Raw genomic sequence first — 15296 nt, forward strand, 5'->3', positions numbered from 1 at the left:
TTAAACACACTGAAGAAAAGACCAGTGTAACTGGTTGGCATTTAGATGTGTATTTAAGAGGAGAGTTCTGCACAGCAGAACAAACATTTTCAAGCAAAGAAGAAACTTAACATTTACAATCAATTGTTAGTATACTCATTAAAAGGAAAAATCCCTAATTTTTAATATGTGGTACGATACTACATACTATAATTAACTATATTATACAAGGAGCTGATATTCTTGATTCTGCATTTGACGTCAAAGACTGTATACCGGTGTTTGTATATCATTCATTTCAGGATATATTTCATATGTTTCATAAGTTTGTTTCATAATTATCAAGACCAATATGTTTTAAACACTCTGAAGAAAAGACCAGTGTAACTGGTTGGCATTTAGATGTGTATTTAAGAGAGTTCTGCAACACAGCAGAACAAACATTTTCAAGCAAAGAAAATGCTTAACATTTACAATCAATTGAATCTAATTAACCAAAGCGTTCCGAAACCAAATCAACATTTATATAGCAAGGGAAACCACACTTCTGCTTTGTCTGAAAATACACTCCTTATTTGGTTGTTGGTTTGAAATACAATTTTCAGAAACTGAGATCAGCAATAGTGTCAGCTGCTGAAACTGTAACATTAAGTTGACTACAGTTCTTCACTTGACCTCTTTCAGCCGTAGCTCATGCCTTAAAACAAAAACACTCATGCATTCAGCTGCTAGTACAGGAACTAAAACTATTCTCAAGGAAAGCTACAAAAACATCTCCTACTAGAATTAAACAACTTATTGTACGTGAATTTTTCAAATAATGTTATATATGTTTGTAGACAGTTTTTTCCTCGGTGTGAAGAAAAGAGAGGGGAAGAAAGGTGCAATAAATATGCTGGAACAGCATGCAACTTCCTGCCGGGAATCCAAGATATGTTACTTATTTAGACATACTGATTAAAGAATCTGCTACTTGTAGATTTATCTACAGCAAGTGAAAATACACAAAATCATAACAAGAAATTAAAGATAAGCAACTAAACGCACCTCAGTGTTAGGAATTTGGTAAGGTATGTGCATAATTGACAATGAGGAGAAAATAAACTAAAGTTCTCTTGGTACTGCCAACAAATTTTGTTAACAATCTTCACTCAGGAAAATATGAGCATTTCCACATGTAATCTTCACGAAAGTTTTCTGAATGTAACAACAATGACTGATATCAACAAGAGAAGATAAGTGGAAGAATGGTGTTAAACCAGGGGAAGCAGGAGGACTAAGAAGCTGTTGCTGAAATATTTTTCTCCCCCCAAGTCATAAACCAACTGTTCATCTTTCAAAAACCACCAGTCTGAATTTTCTGTGAAAAAGGGAAAACGTGCAATTCTTAGTGTGACTGTGTGGGAAAGAGTTTTTTATATATATGTGATTTAGTGAAAAGCCTCTTCAAGGATCACATTGCATTAGTTTTTGCTCCTGCTCTGAACGGGTGCCATACCTGCTACAACTACTGCTGCTCACACTGCTCTATGTGGAAAGTTCTAACAAAAATGAGACGTTGCATGGGGGTGATTCAGGAGCACAAAGATAACAGAATGATAAACCATTCAGGCAAATGAGGTAAGCCCACCATCTTAGCGGAGGGGAATTTCAAACTTGAAAATTCACTGCAGAAACCTCTATTGTAAAGCAAAATGAAGGATTACTTCCTTTAAAAAGAAAACAAAACACAAACCCCAAGATATTTCAAGTGACAGATGCTGAGCTCTTGCGCACCATGTCTTGAACACTCTGCATAATTCTCATCCCTCAGCTCTAACAGGAGACACTAGAATTTGAAAGATATGGGAAAGGCTAAGGAGAATAACTAAGTGCTGTATTTTTTCTTTTTTTAATCATTAAATGTACCTAAGTCTCAGGTCTCTAAAGTATTGACCTACTTTGCCTTGTCATTTTAAAAAGTGACATAAATATACATTAATTACTTTAAGGGATATATGAAGTACCAGGAATTTTCACCTTAGCTAGAAACTGACATTATTTAGCCAGATTTTCTTGCATGCTGTTTCTATAAAGTGTTTTCAAGATTAGAGACGACCTCTGAAGTGATATATCTCAAAATAATTAAAAAAAAATTTAAAAAATATTTCTTAATACATCTTTATGATGGTCCAGCGCCATTATTTTTCAGCACATTTTCATAACATACTTCATCCATATGATTCAGCTGCTGCACCTGAAAAACAAACATCATACCTCATATTAAAAGCATTTCTATCTTTATATATTTTCTACTCCATATCAAGCAATTTACAGTGATCCATGAAAAAAAAAAAAATGTGATTATGAAATTAAATTTATAATATACTGATTCCCATTCCTAACAGTATCTTTTTGGTATTCTTCAATTCACAAACAGAACATGAAAATAAGTAGATAACATACAAAGAAGGGCAGTGGATAGAAAATTTATTACGTGACTTTGTTATTTTTTTAAATGACGAAAGAGACGTAACCCAGTTCTATTCTTTAATTTATCTGTTTCATATTAAGGAATCTTACTTCTACAGGATATTGATGAAGTATCCATTTAATACATCATCTTACCTAACATTAATTCTTTCCCAAACTACAAAAATAGTTTTTACATTGCAGATATATATAACCAGGAAATTACCGATTGTCAGCTTTTTTGCCATAGAAATCAGAAATTTCTTCATAGTTGTGTCATGCACAGGGAACAGTGGGAGTACAGTGTACGGAGTTTCCAATTATGGATAAATAAAATGTTTCAAAAAGGTTAAAAAAAAAAAAGAGTTCAGTTAAAATGAAAAGTATTCTTCAAGCTACTCTAAAGATTTTTTTTCCCCAATTTCTTTAATGTAGCACAATATAAATAGCATGTATCTACTCGAATGCACCTCAGTATTAAGGTTGTGACAAATCAAAATAAATAAATGAAGTTCAAAATCAGAACAATCACTCCATTCTTCATTTGTGCATTCATGGGTGGAAAGAAGATAGTGGTTTTATAACCAAATTTTTTTGAAACAAAGAAATGTTTTACAAGCAAAGCACATAAGAATTCAAAAATGGAAGTTTAGTACTTGGAGTTACCTAGAACAGCTGAAAGTTGAAAACCACAGCTTTAAAACAGCATTAGAGGGAAGAAGAGAACATTCACATTTGGCATCCCACAAGCATAGTAATAAAAAGATGAGACAATACGAACATGTGTGCAAGAGACAAGTAGCCGGTCTAATTATTCTGAAAACGAGAGGTTAGCATTTTAATTATTTTTTCAAATAATAACAAGTGAAAATCATTAAGGAGAAATGTATATAGGCAGTGCATAAATACAAATGTGGACATATATATACACACGTACATACAAACACAACTTTATGTATTCTTTGCATTTATACCTAAAGAGGAAAACATAAACATGCATAAAGAAAAATACCTGACATTAACAGACCTCTGACTGAAGAAGCCAAACTTCAGTCTTGGTCCCATATGCTCTAAGAGTTTCAATGTACAGAGTTTTAAAAGCTTTCCTGGCTAACTTCTATGCATAATAAATACACCATGCTGCCCTTAACTTTGAAAGCTTGCCTACAGTTTGCATGTGATTTGGCAAATCACTAATCAGTTCCAAATTTTTTGGGAGGTTTTTTGGATGAAGGATGTCAGAAAGCTGTGGCAAAGCATCTACCTAAATAAACTAACAGCCTTCTATCTCCTTGTAACTCATCAGTGTGGATATAGACATAGTACTTATTGCACTTGCTGATGTTCTGCAAGAACTGCTTTTGATTCTGGGGGTTTTTACATTGCTTTCCTCCTCTTATGTAGGGCAGAAGGATGTTGATATTGGCAATAATTTGGCAGATTTAGGATTCTATTCAGGATAACGCTAATACTTTCTCAAAGAGGCTTAATACTTTTACTTTTCATCTGCTATGAAGTGTATTATCTTGATTGCAAAATGTATTTTACTCCCTGAAATCTGTAATGACATTCTTCTGAAAAGCAGAAAGAAACTCCTGGCTGCGGTATTACCAAAACAGTTGTCTTCGTCTGCTAGGTACTCACATTTCAGAATAACTACTACCTCCTAATATTTCCTCATGTCCTCATGTTTTTTTTAGAAAACTTGCTGGTTTTTAGTAATTTCAAACTTTATAGGATAATTTGAATATTTCTTTGATTTTTAAATCACAAATGCATTCTAAAGTGAGTATGAAGAAATGGAGTCTTTCCTTTTTTCTTACCATAGAGTGGAAATAAACTAAATATTCAAATCAAGTATCAGGAAAAGATTAAAGAAAAGCAGCAGCAAATAACAGGGAAGGTACTTGAAACAATTAATGAAGGTTAAAATATGCAAATCATGGTAAGCACCATATGGTAAACTATTCTTGTGTGTATAGACTTGAAATGGCTCCCTACAGTTGTAAAATAAGTTTCTTTCCTGCACTGCAGATGGAATGAACTACTTAAATAACCTGGTAAGAAAGGCAATGTCCATTTTTACAAAAAAGAAAAAAAATGCCATTATTTATTAAGCTATGAAATTAACTTTTGATTGAAAATGTTTGGTTTCTGTTAAATCATAGCAGAATAAGATTTTCTAAAAGTTGAGCTATATAAGCTTTAATTATCAGCTAGTGAGATGCATAGGAAACCTTATGGAAAAGTGTTTTAATTAATTCCTGTATTAAAAGAATTATAATTTACGTTTCAAGTGGCACTGCACTTATGATTTTTAATAAGAATATTATACCTGACCACAGCCTTACTGCTTCCCAAAATAAGCAAGAGCACAAAGAGTAAAGAAGCTTATTTAGGGACTACTTTAACGTGTTTTCTACCAGATATGCATATATGACAGTTAATGGCTTAGCATGCTAAGGTTTTCATCAATAACTTATATCCAACTAGTATTAATGCATGTCATATTAGTCTCTCTCTCTCTCCAGATTTCATAAACGAATATTTTCTTAAAACTTTCCTCATGCATCCTTACAGCCAAACAAGAAGCACCGCTGTTTCTAGCAAAATGGAAAACTGAAACGAGAAAGGCAGAAAAATCAGCTGCTACAGTAACTCTGCAGTTGAGGGTGATGATTTCTCCTTAATCAAGCAAAACTTTCTAGCGAAGCGGAGGCAAAGCAAAGCTAGATACCATTGTATCCAATTACAACAAGGCCTATTTACAAGTATTGTAAACTGAGGAAACACAATTCTTAAAGCACCTTTCAATTATGCATATCTTTATACAGAAGAAAATATGCTTCATAAAACACCTGTAGCATAATAAACCAGTACCCCCTACACATACATACATGAAGCATGATCAAAACAAACAGCAACCCTTTTTTTGGCATTCATGATACTTTACCTTATTGGTTGTCTTAATTCCTATAAAGGTTTGCCCCAGCGGTACCGGTCGGAAACGGCCATCGAAGTAGAATAGTCCAATGCAGGGATTGACATGTAGAAATGTAGCAACATCAAGATAATTGGGTAATGTAGCTGAAAGGCCCAAAATCCTAATCATACTTTGTGTAGATTCAACCTATTAAAAAACAGAAAACCTGTAAATGATCCAAGTGTTATAAACCAAGAAATCAAGCACAGAGTTTTAAAACATCTCTTATAAAACAGTAATGTGAAAGAAGCATTTAATACTTTCTACAAAAGGTGAACAATAGATGTTAGTGATTACCCTGTATTGAAGAAACCAGAGCACTCTGCAATTCCATCAAATCTTGCTTATTCATCTTTCTATTTTATTGTACTTTTGCCCTCCAAAAGGTTAGCAGTAATTAACTGACATGGAGGAACAATAGCAGTAAAACTGGCTTTGTTAAGAAGGGATAGTCCAATTTATAGGCAAAACTAGGACAGATAATTTGGTACAATTTCTTCCTTAGTCCAAATCACACCCCAATTCTGAAAAGAAAGAAGAATGTAATTCATATCATTCCTCAGTCTTGGCTTTTGCTTAGACCTTTCCACAACTCTCTCAGGCAATGTATTCTAGTTTATTACTATCTGCATTTCTCCAGTATGTAGCACTACTTCTGCAGAGTTGAAGATATTTAAATACCAGGAAGTCGCTCTGTAACAGACATTTTTTCTATCTTTTTTTTTTTTTTAAAAATGCCCCAAATGTTTGCATTACATGCCTTCCCATTTGATAAGGGACAGAAATGGTGCTTTACAATGAAATACTCCGTTTCATATAAAAGCCTGCATATTATATATATTTCCAGGTAATTTTCAAAAAGAATGAAACCAGCCAAAAGACTTGAAAGAGGAAAGTACACAAGAATTTTCCCATCTCCTTCTGGAATATTAAGAGCCATGTAGGCTGGCTCACAACTTTCTTACTAGCATAATTATTTAGAAGCAAAGTTCACAGTAATTTTCATCAAAAGGCTTTTTATACACTGTAACTGAAGCCGTATACGAGGTTCTCAACTTGTCTCAAATGCGTGAATGTCTCATGATGAGTAAGGCTGGTAACTTCTACCTGGCTAAGTCCTGTTCAAAACAATATGAGGTTTTACTTAGAATACTTTTTGTTACTTTGAGTTAAAGTGAAAGGAAGTGCCATGTAATTAAAACAGATGAATTAAAAGTTTTCAAAAAAGATGATTAAAAAGTATATGAAGATCATTGCCAAGGAAGATCAAATACACCATACCATAACACAGACCTGGCGAGTAACAAGCACACCAAAATAATAAACCAAATCCCAAAAGAAACCACCCCCCACAACTCTACAGACATCAAGCAGACAAAGTAAACCACTACATTGCCTGGTAACGGACATGTCCCATGGCAAAAATTTGGATGCTTAAACTGTGGACTCAACCAACTAAACAACACAGAAAACCTGCTGCTTGACCCTTTTGCACTTATACAAAGAGCAGCTTTGCAAAGGAAAGCCCATGTACAACAAAATCTTATATGTAAATGCAAATTTTGAGATGACTGGGACAAATGAGAGATTTCATTTTCAAAAGTCTTCCATCTGCAGGGAACAAAAGCAGCATTCACCTTGAACAGTACAAAGAAGCATTACCATCTCTTACACATCTTTTTACAGCTGGATTATGTGATGACCTAAGGGCTACAGTCAACCTCAGTGACACAGTTTTGAGGTGTTTGAGGTTTTTTCTTTTTTTTGCAGGGGGGTGGTGGTGGTGGTGTGTGGAGTGGGTGGTTTTCTTTTTTCTTTCTTTGGTTGGTTGGTTTTGGCTCCATCCCCTGGAGCACCACCTCCTTCTGCACTGACCTTGCTGTCTGCGGTGTTGTTTCTCACACTTTTTTCCCTACTTCTCTCTCTCTCAACTGCTGCACAGTGATTTTACCCTTTCTTAAATATGCTTCTACAGAGGCACCACCAGCCTGGCTGCTGGGCTGAGCTGTGTGCTGCGGTGGATCCATTGGAGGTGGCTGGAACTGACTGTGTCCGGCACACAGCAGCCCTGGCCTCTTCTCACAGAGGCCACCCTGCAGCCCCTGCTGCCAGTACCTGGGCACCTGCACCTGGTACAAAAGTTTAATTAATGTTTATACGCTTTTTTTTTTTTTAACCTGAATCTGTAAGAACAGTAGCCACTTGCTGATATATTTATCCTGTACTTTGTTCACAATCACCTGATAATAAGTACAACAATCTGAAAGTATAACTGAGCTCCAATCTGGAAAACATTATTTGATTTTGCCAAATTCAGTAACAATTTTTTTCAAATCTCCTAAGAGCCTGAAAGCACTAGCTTGAAAATGTGCTCAGTTCCAATCTGTAAGAACAGTAGCCACTTGCTGATATATTTATCCTGTACTTTGTTCACAATCACCTGATAATAAGTACAACAATCTGAAAGTATAACTGAGCTCCAATCTGGAAAACATTATTTGATTTTGCCAAATTCAGTAACAATTTTTTTCAAATCTCCTAAGAGCCTGAAAGCACTAGCTTGAAAATGTGCTCAGTTCCATCTGAAGGTAGGAAAGCATTTCAAGTGTTTAAACAATTAACAAGAACTCTGCTTAATAACCATGGAATTGTGAATTTTTACAGCAATTAACTGTAAGTTGTTTGTTCAGAGTTTACTTTCAAAATATAAATAATGCCTAGAGAACAGTTACAGTTTAGTTACGGAGACTTGCCACTTTCAAAACCTTTGTAAAAAGAAGCCATTTAACTTCACTAATCTGGCAGTTGGCCCTGGAGTTAAGAAGCTGATTGAAAACCCTGAATTACAACTCCACATGAAAACCACAGCAGAGAGTTAACACAAGCAAGTAATTAAAATTACTAATATGCATAGCACATTTTTAAACAAAATATGTTTTTGTATATTTTATATTATACTTTACATATATTTTTGTATATGTATATAGTGCCTACATATTTTTTTCAATTTAGAAATCTAAAATTTACAAATTATTTGGACAATTAGTTTTCTATTTATATCACGCCACAAGAATCTAGTCAGCGTGCTATAAGAAATCAGGCAATAATGTATTTTGCTCTATAGTAACATTTTGTTAGTCTTCGTAATTAAATAAAGACTATTAAGACTCTAAATCATTCCATCAATATCTTTAACTTCTTTCAAGGCCATCCAAACAAAAAAAAAAATCTTTATTTTTTTACCATCTACTTTTATATCCACTTAGCATCACAAAATATCAATTATAAATATATATAAAAAAAAATCAAGAAGCAAAAAGAGGTACATTTACTCTAAAAGACAAAACGTATCACAACTACTCTCCCAGTTATTTTATGCTCACATCAAATTAAAACTGTAAACTAAAACCCTATGTGTCTGCACATCATCACATTCATATACAGAATGACTTTTTTTATTCTTTTAATAGTACACGGCAATATACAAACAGCAGTGACCAAAACTGTGCTAAACTTAAAAGTTAGAAAAACAGAATTATCTGAATATGCAACCATAACACATGATTTATTTTTGCATTTTCTCTGTGATTATAATTCAGTTTCAATTACTTATCTATTATTCATCTATCCAAGCACTATAAAGACTTTATTTTTCATAACGGTTTTTAGAATTCTAACACATTTTTAGAACAGAGTTCTCTGCAAACATTTTTCAACTACTTTTCTGACTTTCCCTTTAAGAGCAAGCATTAATATGTTTTGCTCTCAGATGCTTCTAAACAAAAGTATTTCTTGAAAGTGTGCAGATGCCCTTTGTAAATACAGTCTATTCAAACATTAATATTTTTCATGTGCTGGATCAGTTATTATTTGGTCCTAGAAGTCCCAATTAGAGATTGCGCCTTCATATACAAGACACTGTGAACACATAATCTTTTCCTGAATTTGCAGTAAAAATTACTGAAAAGACATTTTGGATCACAAAGTTTTCTGTTTACATTCCCTATCACTGGCTGGTGGTATGCAGCTAAGTGCATTTTCTTCACTACTGGCACACAATCTCAAACATTTTAATCTTCATATGTGTTTAATTATCTCTGTAAAAATATAAGCACCATTTGGAACTTACAAGGCTTTCTTTGGAAAACTGAACTGTCACAGTATTTGCACATCATGTTCTTTGAAAGCTTTACTATATTTTATTGATTTGATATTACACTGGGAGTAAGAAATAAAATTGCCATAACTATATTTAAATGACATATCTAATTAGTATATCTAATTCAGAAGCATTCACGATGGCATGTGGAGAATTGACAGCATGTTCATCATACACGTTCACAGAACATGATTATCACACCATGAAATTCCATGTATACAGAAAAAATAAAGAGAAGACAGCTCTCCAGCACCGATTTCCACACTCAAGCATCATCCGCATTTACACTGTAAATGATAAAGGATCAGGTATTGGAAGTGCCTCTCTGGATTGTAAATTGATCACAGCAGGATCGTTTTCTTCCTAATAGGTTTTAAGATTTGCATATCATCTCATTACATTACCGCCGCCACTTGAGAGCATACAGAGTATGCATAGAGATACTCTTTTATCTGACTTCTAAAGTTCTTCCTGAACTTTGTGATCTTGGCAGTCTTCCCATTTCCATGTATTAAAATATCACATCCACAGAATGAATTACAATCAAGCTGGAAAGCATATCCCTGATTTTTCAACTCCAGCACAGAATTAAGTGAAGCAGAGAAGTTTACATATTCTAATCTTTGAAGAACTGTCCACTGGTTAGAAATTAATCTGATATTCAGATGACCCAGGATCACTTCAACACACCCTCTTTCAGTCTGTATGCCCTTCAGATGTACACTGAAGACAAGATACACAGAAAATTAGACACAAGTGTTTCTTAGTTTTTAGTCTAGATGTGCAAGAAGATGAACTCTTAATGTAGGTTCCTGAGTTCTCTGCTCAACAGTGGTAGGAATGAAGTACTGCATACAGGGATTTACATTAGTTATTAGTTAGATAGCACTCTTACCCCGAGAATGCCTCTAAGTCTCAGCCTCTCAAAAGACCTATGTTTTTCACGTTATCCAAAAAAAAGGAGAAAAAGAAAGGAAAAAAAGGAGGAATTCTTAGAACATTAAAAAAAAAAAAAGGTGTTTCAAAATGACTAAGAAGGAGGTTTGTTAGAATGTTTCACCAGTGTTTACTTGTTTATTGATATCTTGCTTACTGTCTAATGAAAGAATTAAGAAGTTGTCAATCAGTCCACATAGGTGGTAATTTCCTAATTTTAGGAACAAAAATGGAAAACCCAGTAAAATTGCAAAATCAAAAGTACATAGTAAAAATGCAATTACTAATACTGTTTTGAAGATTCTACGTAGGACGTTATCTACAACTCAAACACTCTGCACAGGATGCATTTGTTACTAGGCAACCATCTAGTTAAGTAATTTTATAAATGAGTTTTACTCTGCTTCCAATGAACCCTGAAAATACTGTGATCTCAGTCCTCCATTTAGAACATATTTAAAAATCTAGAGGTACTGAAAAACTGTAACCATGCAGAAAGCACTATTAGAAGCCATATTGTTTTCCCTCAGCTAAATATTAAGTATGCAATACTTTGCCTTAAGAAATGACATTTTGAATATACCTATTAAGAGATTTCTATGCCCTGCACAGCACCATGTCAGTTTTTCTTGAATTACAGAATGCCTTTTCATACTACGCTTACTGTTTTGTTCCCAAACTAAGAAATAAAAAGAAATATGAACCCTTCTACAAACCAGTTTAACTGCTTTACCATATTATGAAAGAACATAAAACATACAACAATCACTATTACCTTTTAAACTCCATGGATAATCACAAAAATGGAAAAATGTTCACATATCAATAATAAAAAATGACATGCAGAATGACTTCCTGACATCACTTCCATGCAAAGTAATAGAAAAGCTGAAGATTAATTTGGATATCTGATACATAACATTTTCCAAACAAATGGAGATTAGGTTTTGTTTTAAAAAAGTATATTGTTTAAAAAAAGTCATTTTTACACAATTACAAGGCTGCCAGAAAAGATAACAAGATAGATCCAGATTCATGTAAGGCACTAGACATACAGCTGCACAACATACTGTTTAAAAATAACATCTCAGAATAGCAAGAAAACATGTATTAAATTTATCACAAGCTGATGAACTGACAGATTTTAAAGAGAACGTATAATTGAAAAACAGCAATTAAAAAGGGATGCCTCTAATTGCTTTCTAAGCCTGACTCTGTTCAATAATTTTGTCCATGATATGCAGTAAATAAAAAATAACTGGTGACAAGAAGAGCAGGTGATTGGCAGAACTAATATAACTGATGTGTGCGTCAGCCATACAGATAAATCTAGGTTAATGGTCCCATTCAAACTAAATTTCTTTTAATTTAGCTCATTCTAAAACAGGCCACAGCTGCAAAACGAAACACTATTCTCGAGAAACATTCTTATAGCAACAAGTGAATCCTGCAGCAACTATAAAGAGGTTTGTCTGAGGACTTAATGAACAAGCATCTGAATGCAAGCTCTGAAGACGATGTGTTAGCAAATTAAGTACATGCAATTCTTAGAGGTATAAAAAGGATAGAACTGAGTAATAGGAGGAAAACCTCTAAACATACCAATTGCAAACATAAGAATGTTCAGCGACAAAAGCCCCACAACAGTTACAGCTGGAAACAAAAAAATTATTGTAGAAGTAGTTTCAGTAATCTTGTTTGGTTTATTCTGTAATAGAAGATGCTGAGAAACTTGATCAGCCTACATAAGGAACATCAAAAGGACAAAAGACTAACAGCAGTCACTCAAGATGCGAAATGAAGAATCAAATGAAATGCCAATGCCATTATTTACTGATGCATTCTAGTCCCAAAAGACACATATAGGAACTACAGTGGGCTATCATTAGAGACAAGATATATAATCTTATCGGCTGTTCTTAGTCACCAGCTATCAGCCTTGCTTTTTTTTTTTTTAAACTGCTTAAATTTTCTTAATCAAGAATGGGATTCCAAGCACATAAAAATTCCTAATTTGATAACAATTAGGCATTTGGCTTTGGGTGAGAAACCTCTGAACTTGTTTGCTTCTGATTTCTAGCAAGGAGGTAAAAGAGGGAAACAAAGGGACAGAAAAAAAGAGGTAGAGGAGATAATGAGGAACTAGAGATACTGAAAATGCATCCAGAGCAAAGAAAACTACACAATGGCTGAGAGGGAAAGTTTCTTAAATAAGGTGTCATGAGGCAAGAAAGCTCAGAAAGGAAACATGAGAATTTCCAGGGGAAGGAGAACAACTCCACCATCTCATGGTCACCACAGCCAAGCCTGCCTTTGATCTTCACATCCCCAACGAGCCCCTCCCTTGTTGGTGAGTATGAGGTACAGCAAAGCACCTCTCCTCGTTGGCTCCTCTGTCACCTGGAGGAGAAAGTTCTCATCAATGCACTCCAGGAATCTTCTGGATTGCTTGTCCTGCTGTGTTGTCCTACCTATTATTTATCCAGCAACTTTGTTGATCTAATACAAAAACATAAAGCAATTGAAACTTAAATTTGAAGAATGAAGACTGTAATAAGAACAATATTTGTGTGTCTAAGATGGGAGCTTTGGTTCCCCAAAATCTGAGAAATCTTTTACTATGGATTTTCTTTTATTTCATTTATCATTCACATAGTTGAGAGAAGGTACCAAAACATATCACTCAAGTATGCTTTTTGTGAAAAAATACCCGTAAGCAGCAAAGAAGTCATCAAAATCTCTGAAAAATTATGACAAAATAATTCAGTGTCCTTTAAAAGCAGTCAATTTTTTCCTTTCAAGCTAATAAGCTTAGTAGATATTACAGAAGTGTGGAAAGTTTGATTAAAAGGTTTAATTATTTCAGTTTCACATCTGCATTATGCTCTAGACTAAAACTTTAAACATCAAAGCTATAAATTGGATTCAAAGAAGTTGTTTGATGTTATACCTACAGTATATAACAGAGCTCAAAGCAATTTTCCCACCAAAATGTTTAGCAAAGTCAATTTAAATCACTTGCAGAAGCATTCTCTAAAATTTGAAAAGTGCAAACATGCACAAATATGCTGTTCATTCTGCTATGAGTAAAAATGTCAGCAATTCCAATATATATGCTCCTTCCAGGTTTTAAAAAAACCCTGATTCTAAAAAATGCCATAAGTTAAAATGAACATGTTAAAGTCTTACAGTAAGTGGTGTTACTCAGTGTTCATCTGGGGGAAAGTATAACCACAATTCAACAATTTTGAGGTACAAATTAGGACAGACCTGCTAATGCATCAGGATATTCCTGTTTTGAGAATGTATTTGTATAGCTGTATTTGTACAGCATATGAATACAGATCTCAAAACATTCTTTTCGGGCACAGTTGTAGGCCCAAGTAGCTAATTGAACACTAATTCTTAAAAAGACACCTCCCCCCCCCAAATAATAGTAAAAAAAATCCATTGTCTGTTTTTCTATTATCCGCCATCTAAGCAAAGCAACCCTCACACACCAACAAAACAAGGAGATGCTTTTTCTGTAAGACAGGATAGCAAGCCCTGCAAAACGTAAAAGGCACTACATTATACATCCTGACCTGCACAGGAATCATGACATTGTCTCATATACAAGCTAGGGAAGATGTACTATAGGTAGACACCATTATTAGAGTAGCTATTTGTGATTTATTGAAAAGGCTGAAGTAGTATTCAAAGGAATTTATCACAGTTCTATCCTAGAAGTGATACAAGAAATGACTGTTCCAGGTCAGACCAAAAAACCAACTGCTTCAATACACTGTCTCTCACAGTGGCCGAAAGGGACAGTACAGAAACTGGGAAAATGTCAATGATATTTGCCAGCATAGCCCCAGTTACCACAGCCCCCAGTCTGATCTAGTGACTATTAATCTGCAATGGATTTTTCTTTGAATTACTTGTCTAATCACTTTCTGAATCCCTCCACAACGAATTAGGAAAAACTAGTCAATATTTCTGATGTCTTAAACCAGTATACAAATCAGGTAACTGATTTCAGCAATTATTGCAGTGGTGCAATTGACAATAACGGTATTTCAGATTGATGTTGTCAATGGTTTTTTTGTTTTGTTTTTTTGAGAATTGAACAATTATTCTTATCTCCTGCGTGCATGAATATTGAATGAGTACGAGGTTTCTACAGATATCAATGAAAAATATGTTCTAGAACTACTTTCAGAAGGGCTGGAGAGAGGCTTTATGTTTCATACAGAATCATCGAAGTCAGAAGGACATTCTCCAGGGATGGGCTGAATATCCTGGGTTTAGTTCCTGCTCCAGGGACATTTACAAATTTGTATCAAAATGCAGAAAACAGAACTATGAGCAGGGAACAGAACCAAAGAAATGTAACCAAATATTTTTTCTTTGCAAAATATCATTAGAACATTATTAGGTGTGATATTTTTACACTTAAAACATCTGTAATAGTATTTTCACTAAAGTACAGTGAAATACTTCTGAAATCAGAAAATTTGTTATCTTTTTTAGTCACCAAATTGAAGTTCCAGTAATTTCATAATTAGTTATGGATGTATAATGCAAACTTCACAGAGCTATGCTTGCAGGCTCAGATGCTACAGTATAACATTTCAGTGTAACTTCTAAAACTAATCCTCTTATTATTTGTTTCCATATTAAAAAGCTAAAACACTTGTACAAAACACCTCCTGTTTCTTTGTCCCCTAGCTCTCTGGGAGGCTTGCAATTAAAAATATTTTTGTTTGGAATTGTATTCTACTGCATAATTCTAAATACTTCTAC

General features: G+C 34.2%; 1 protein-coding gene across 1 annotated transcript in view; it reads right to left on the reverse strand.

Annotated features, from left to right (window-relative positions):
- Positions 1-15296, reverse strand: part of ASCC3 (activating signal cointegrator 1 complex subunit 3) — a 287341-nt gene that overhangs the window by 163557 nt on the left and 108488 nt on the right. The window contains 2 exon segments of the mRNA XM_009285000.2: positions 2137-2215; positions 5384-5560. Of these exon segments, the coding sequence (XP_009283275.1) occupies positions 2137-2215; positions 5384-5560 (256 nt within the window).

This window comes from Aptenodytes forsteri, unplaced genomic scaffold, assembly GCF_000699145.1.
Source record: "Aptenodytes forsteri isolate BGI_AS27 unplaced genomic scaffold, ASM69914v1 Scaffold171, whole genome shotgun sequence".
Lineage (NCBI taxonomy): Eukaryota > Metazoa > Chordata > Aves > Sphenisciformes > Spheniscidae > Aptenodytes > Aptenodytes forsteri.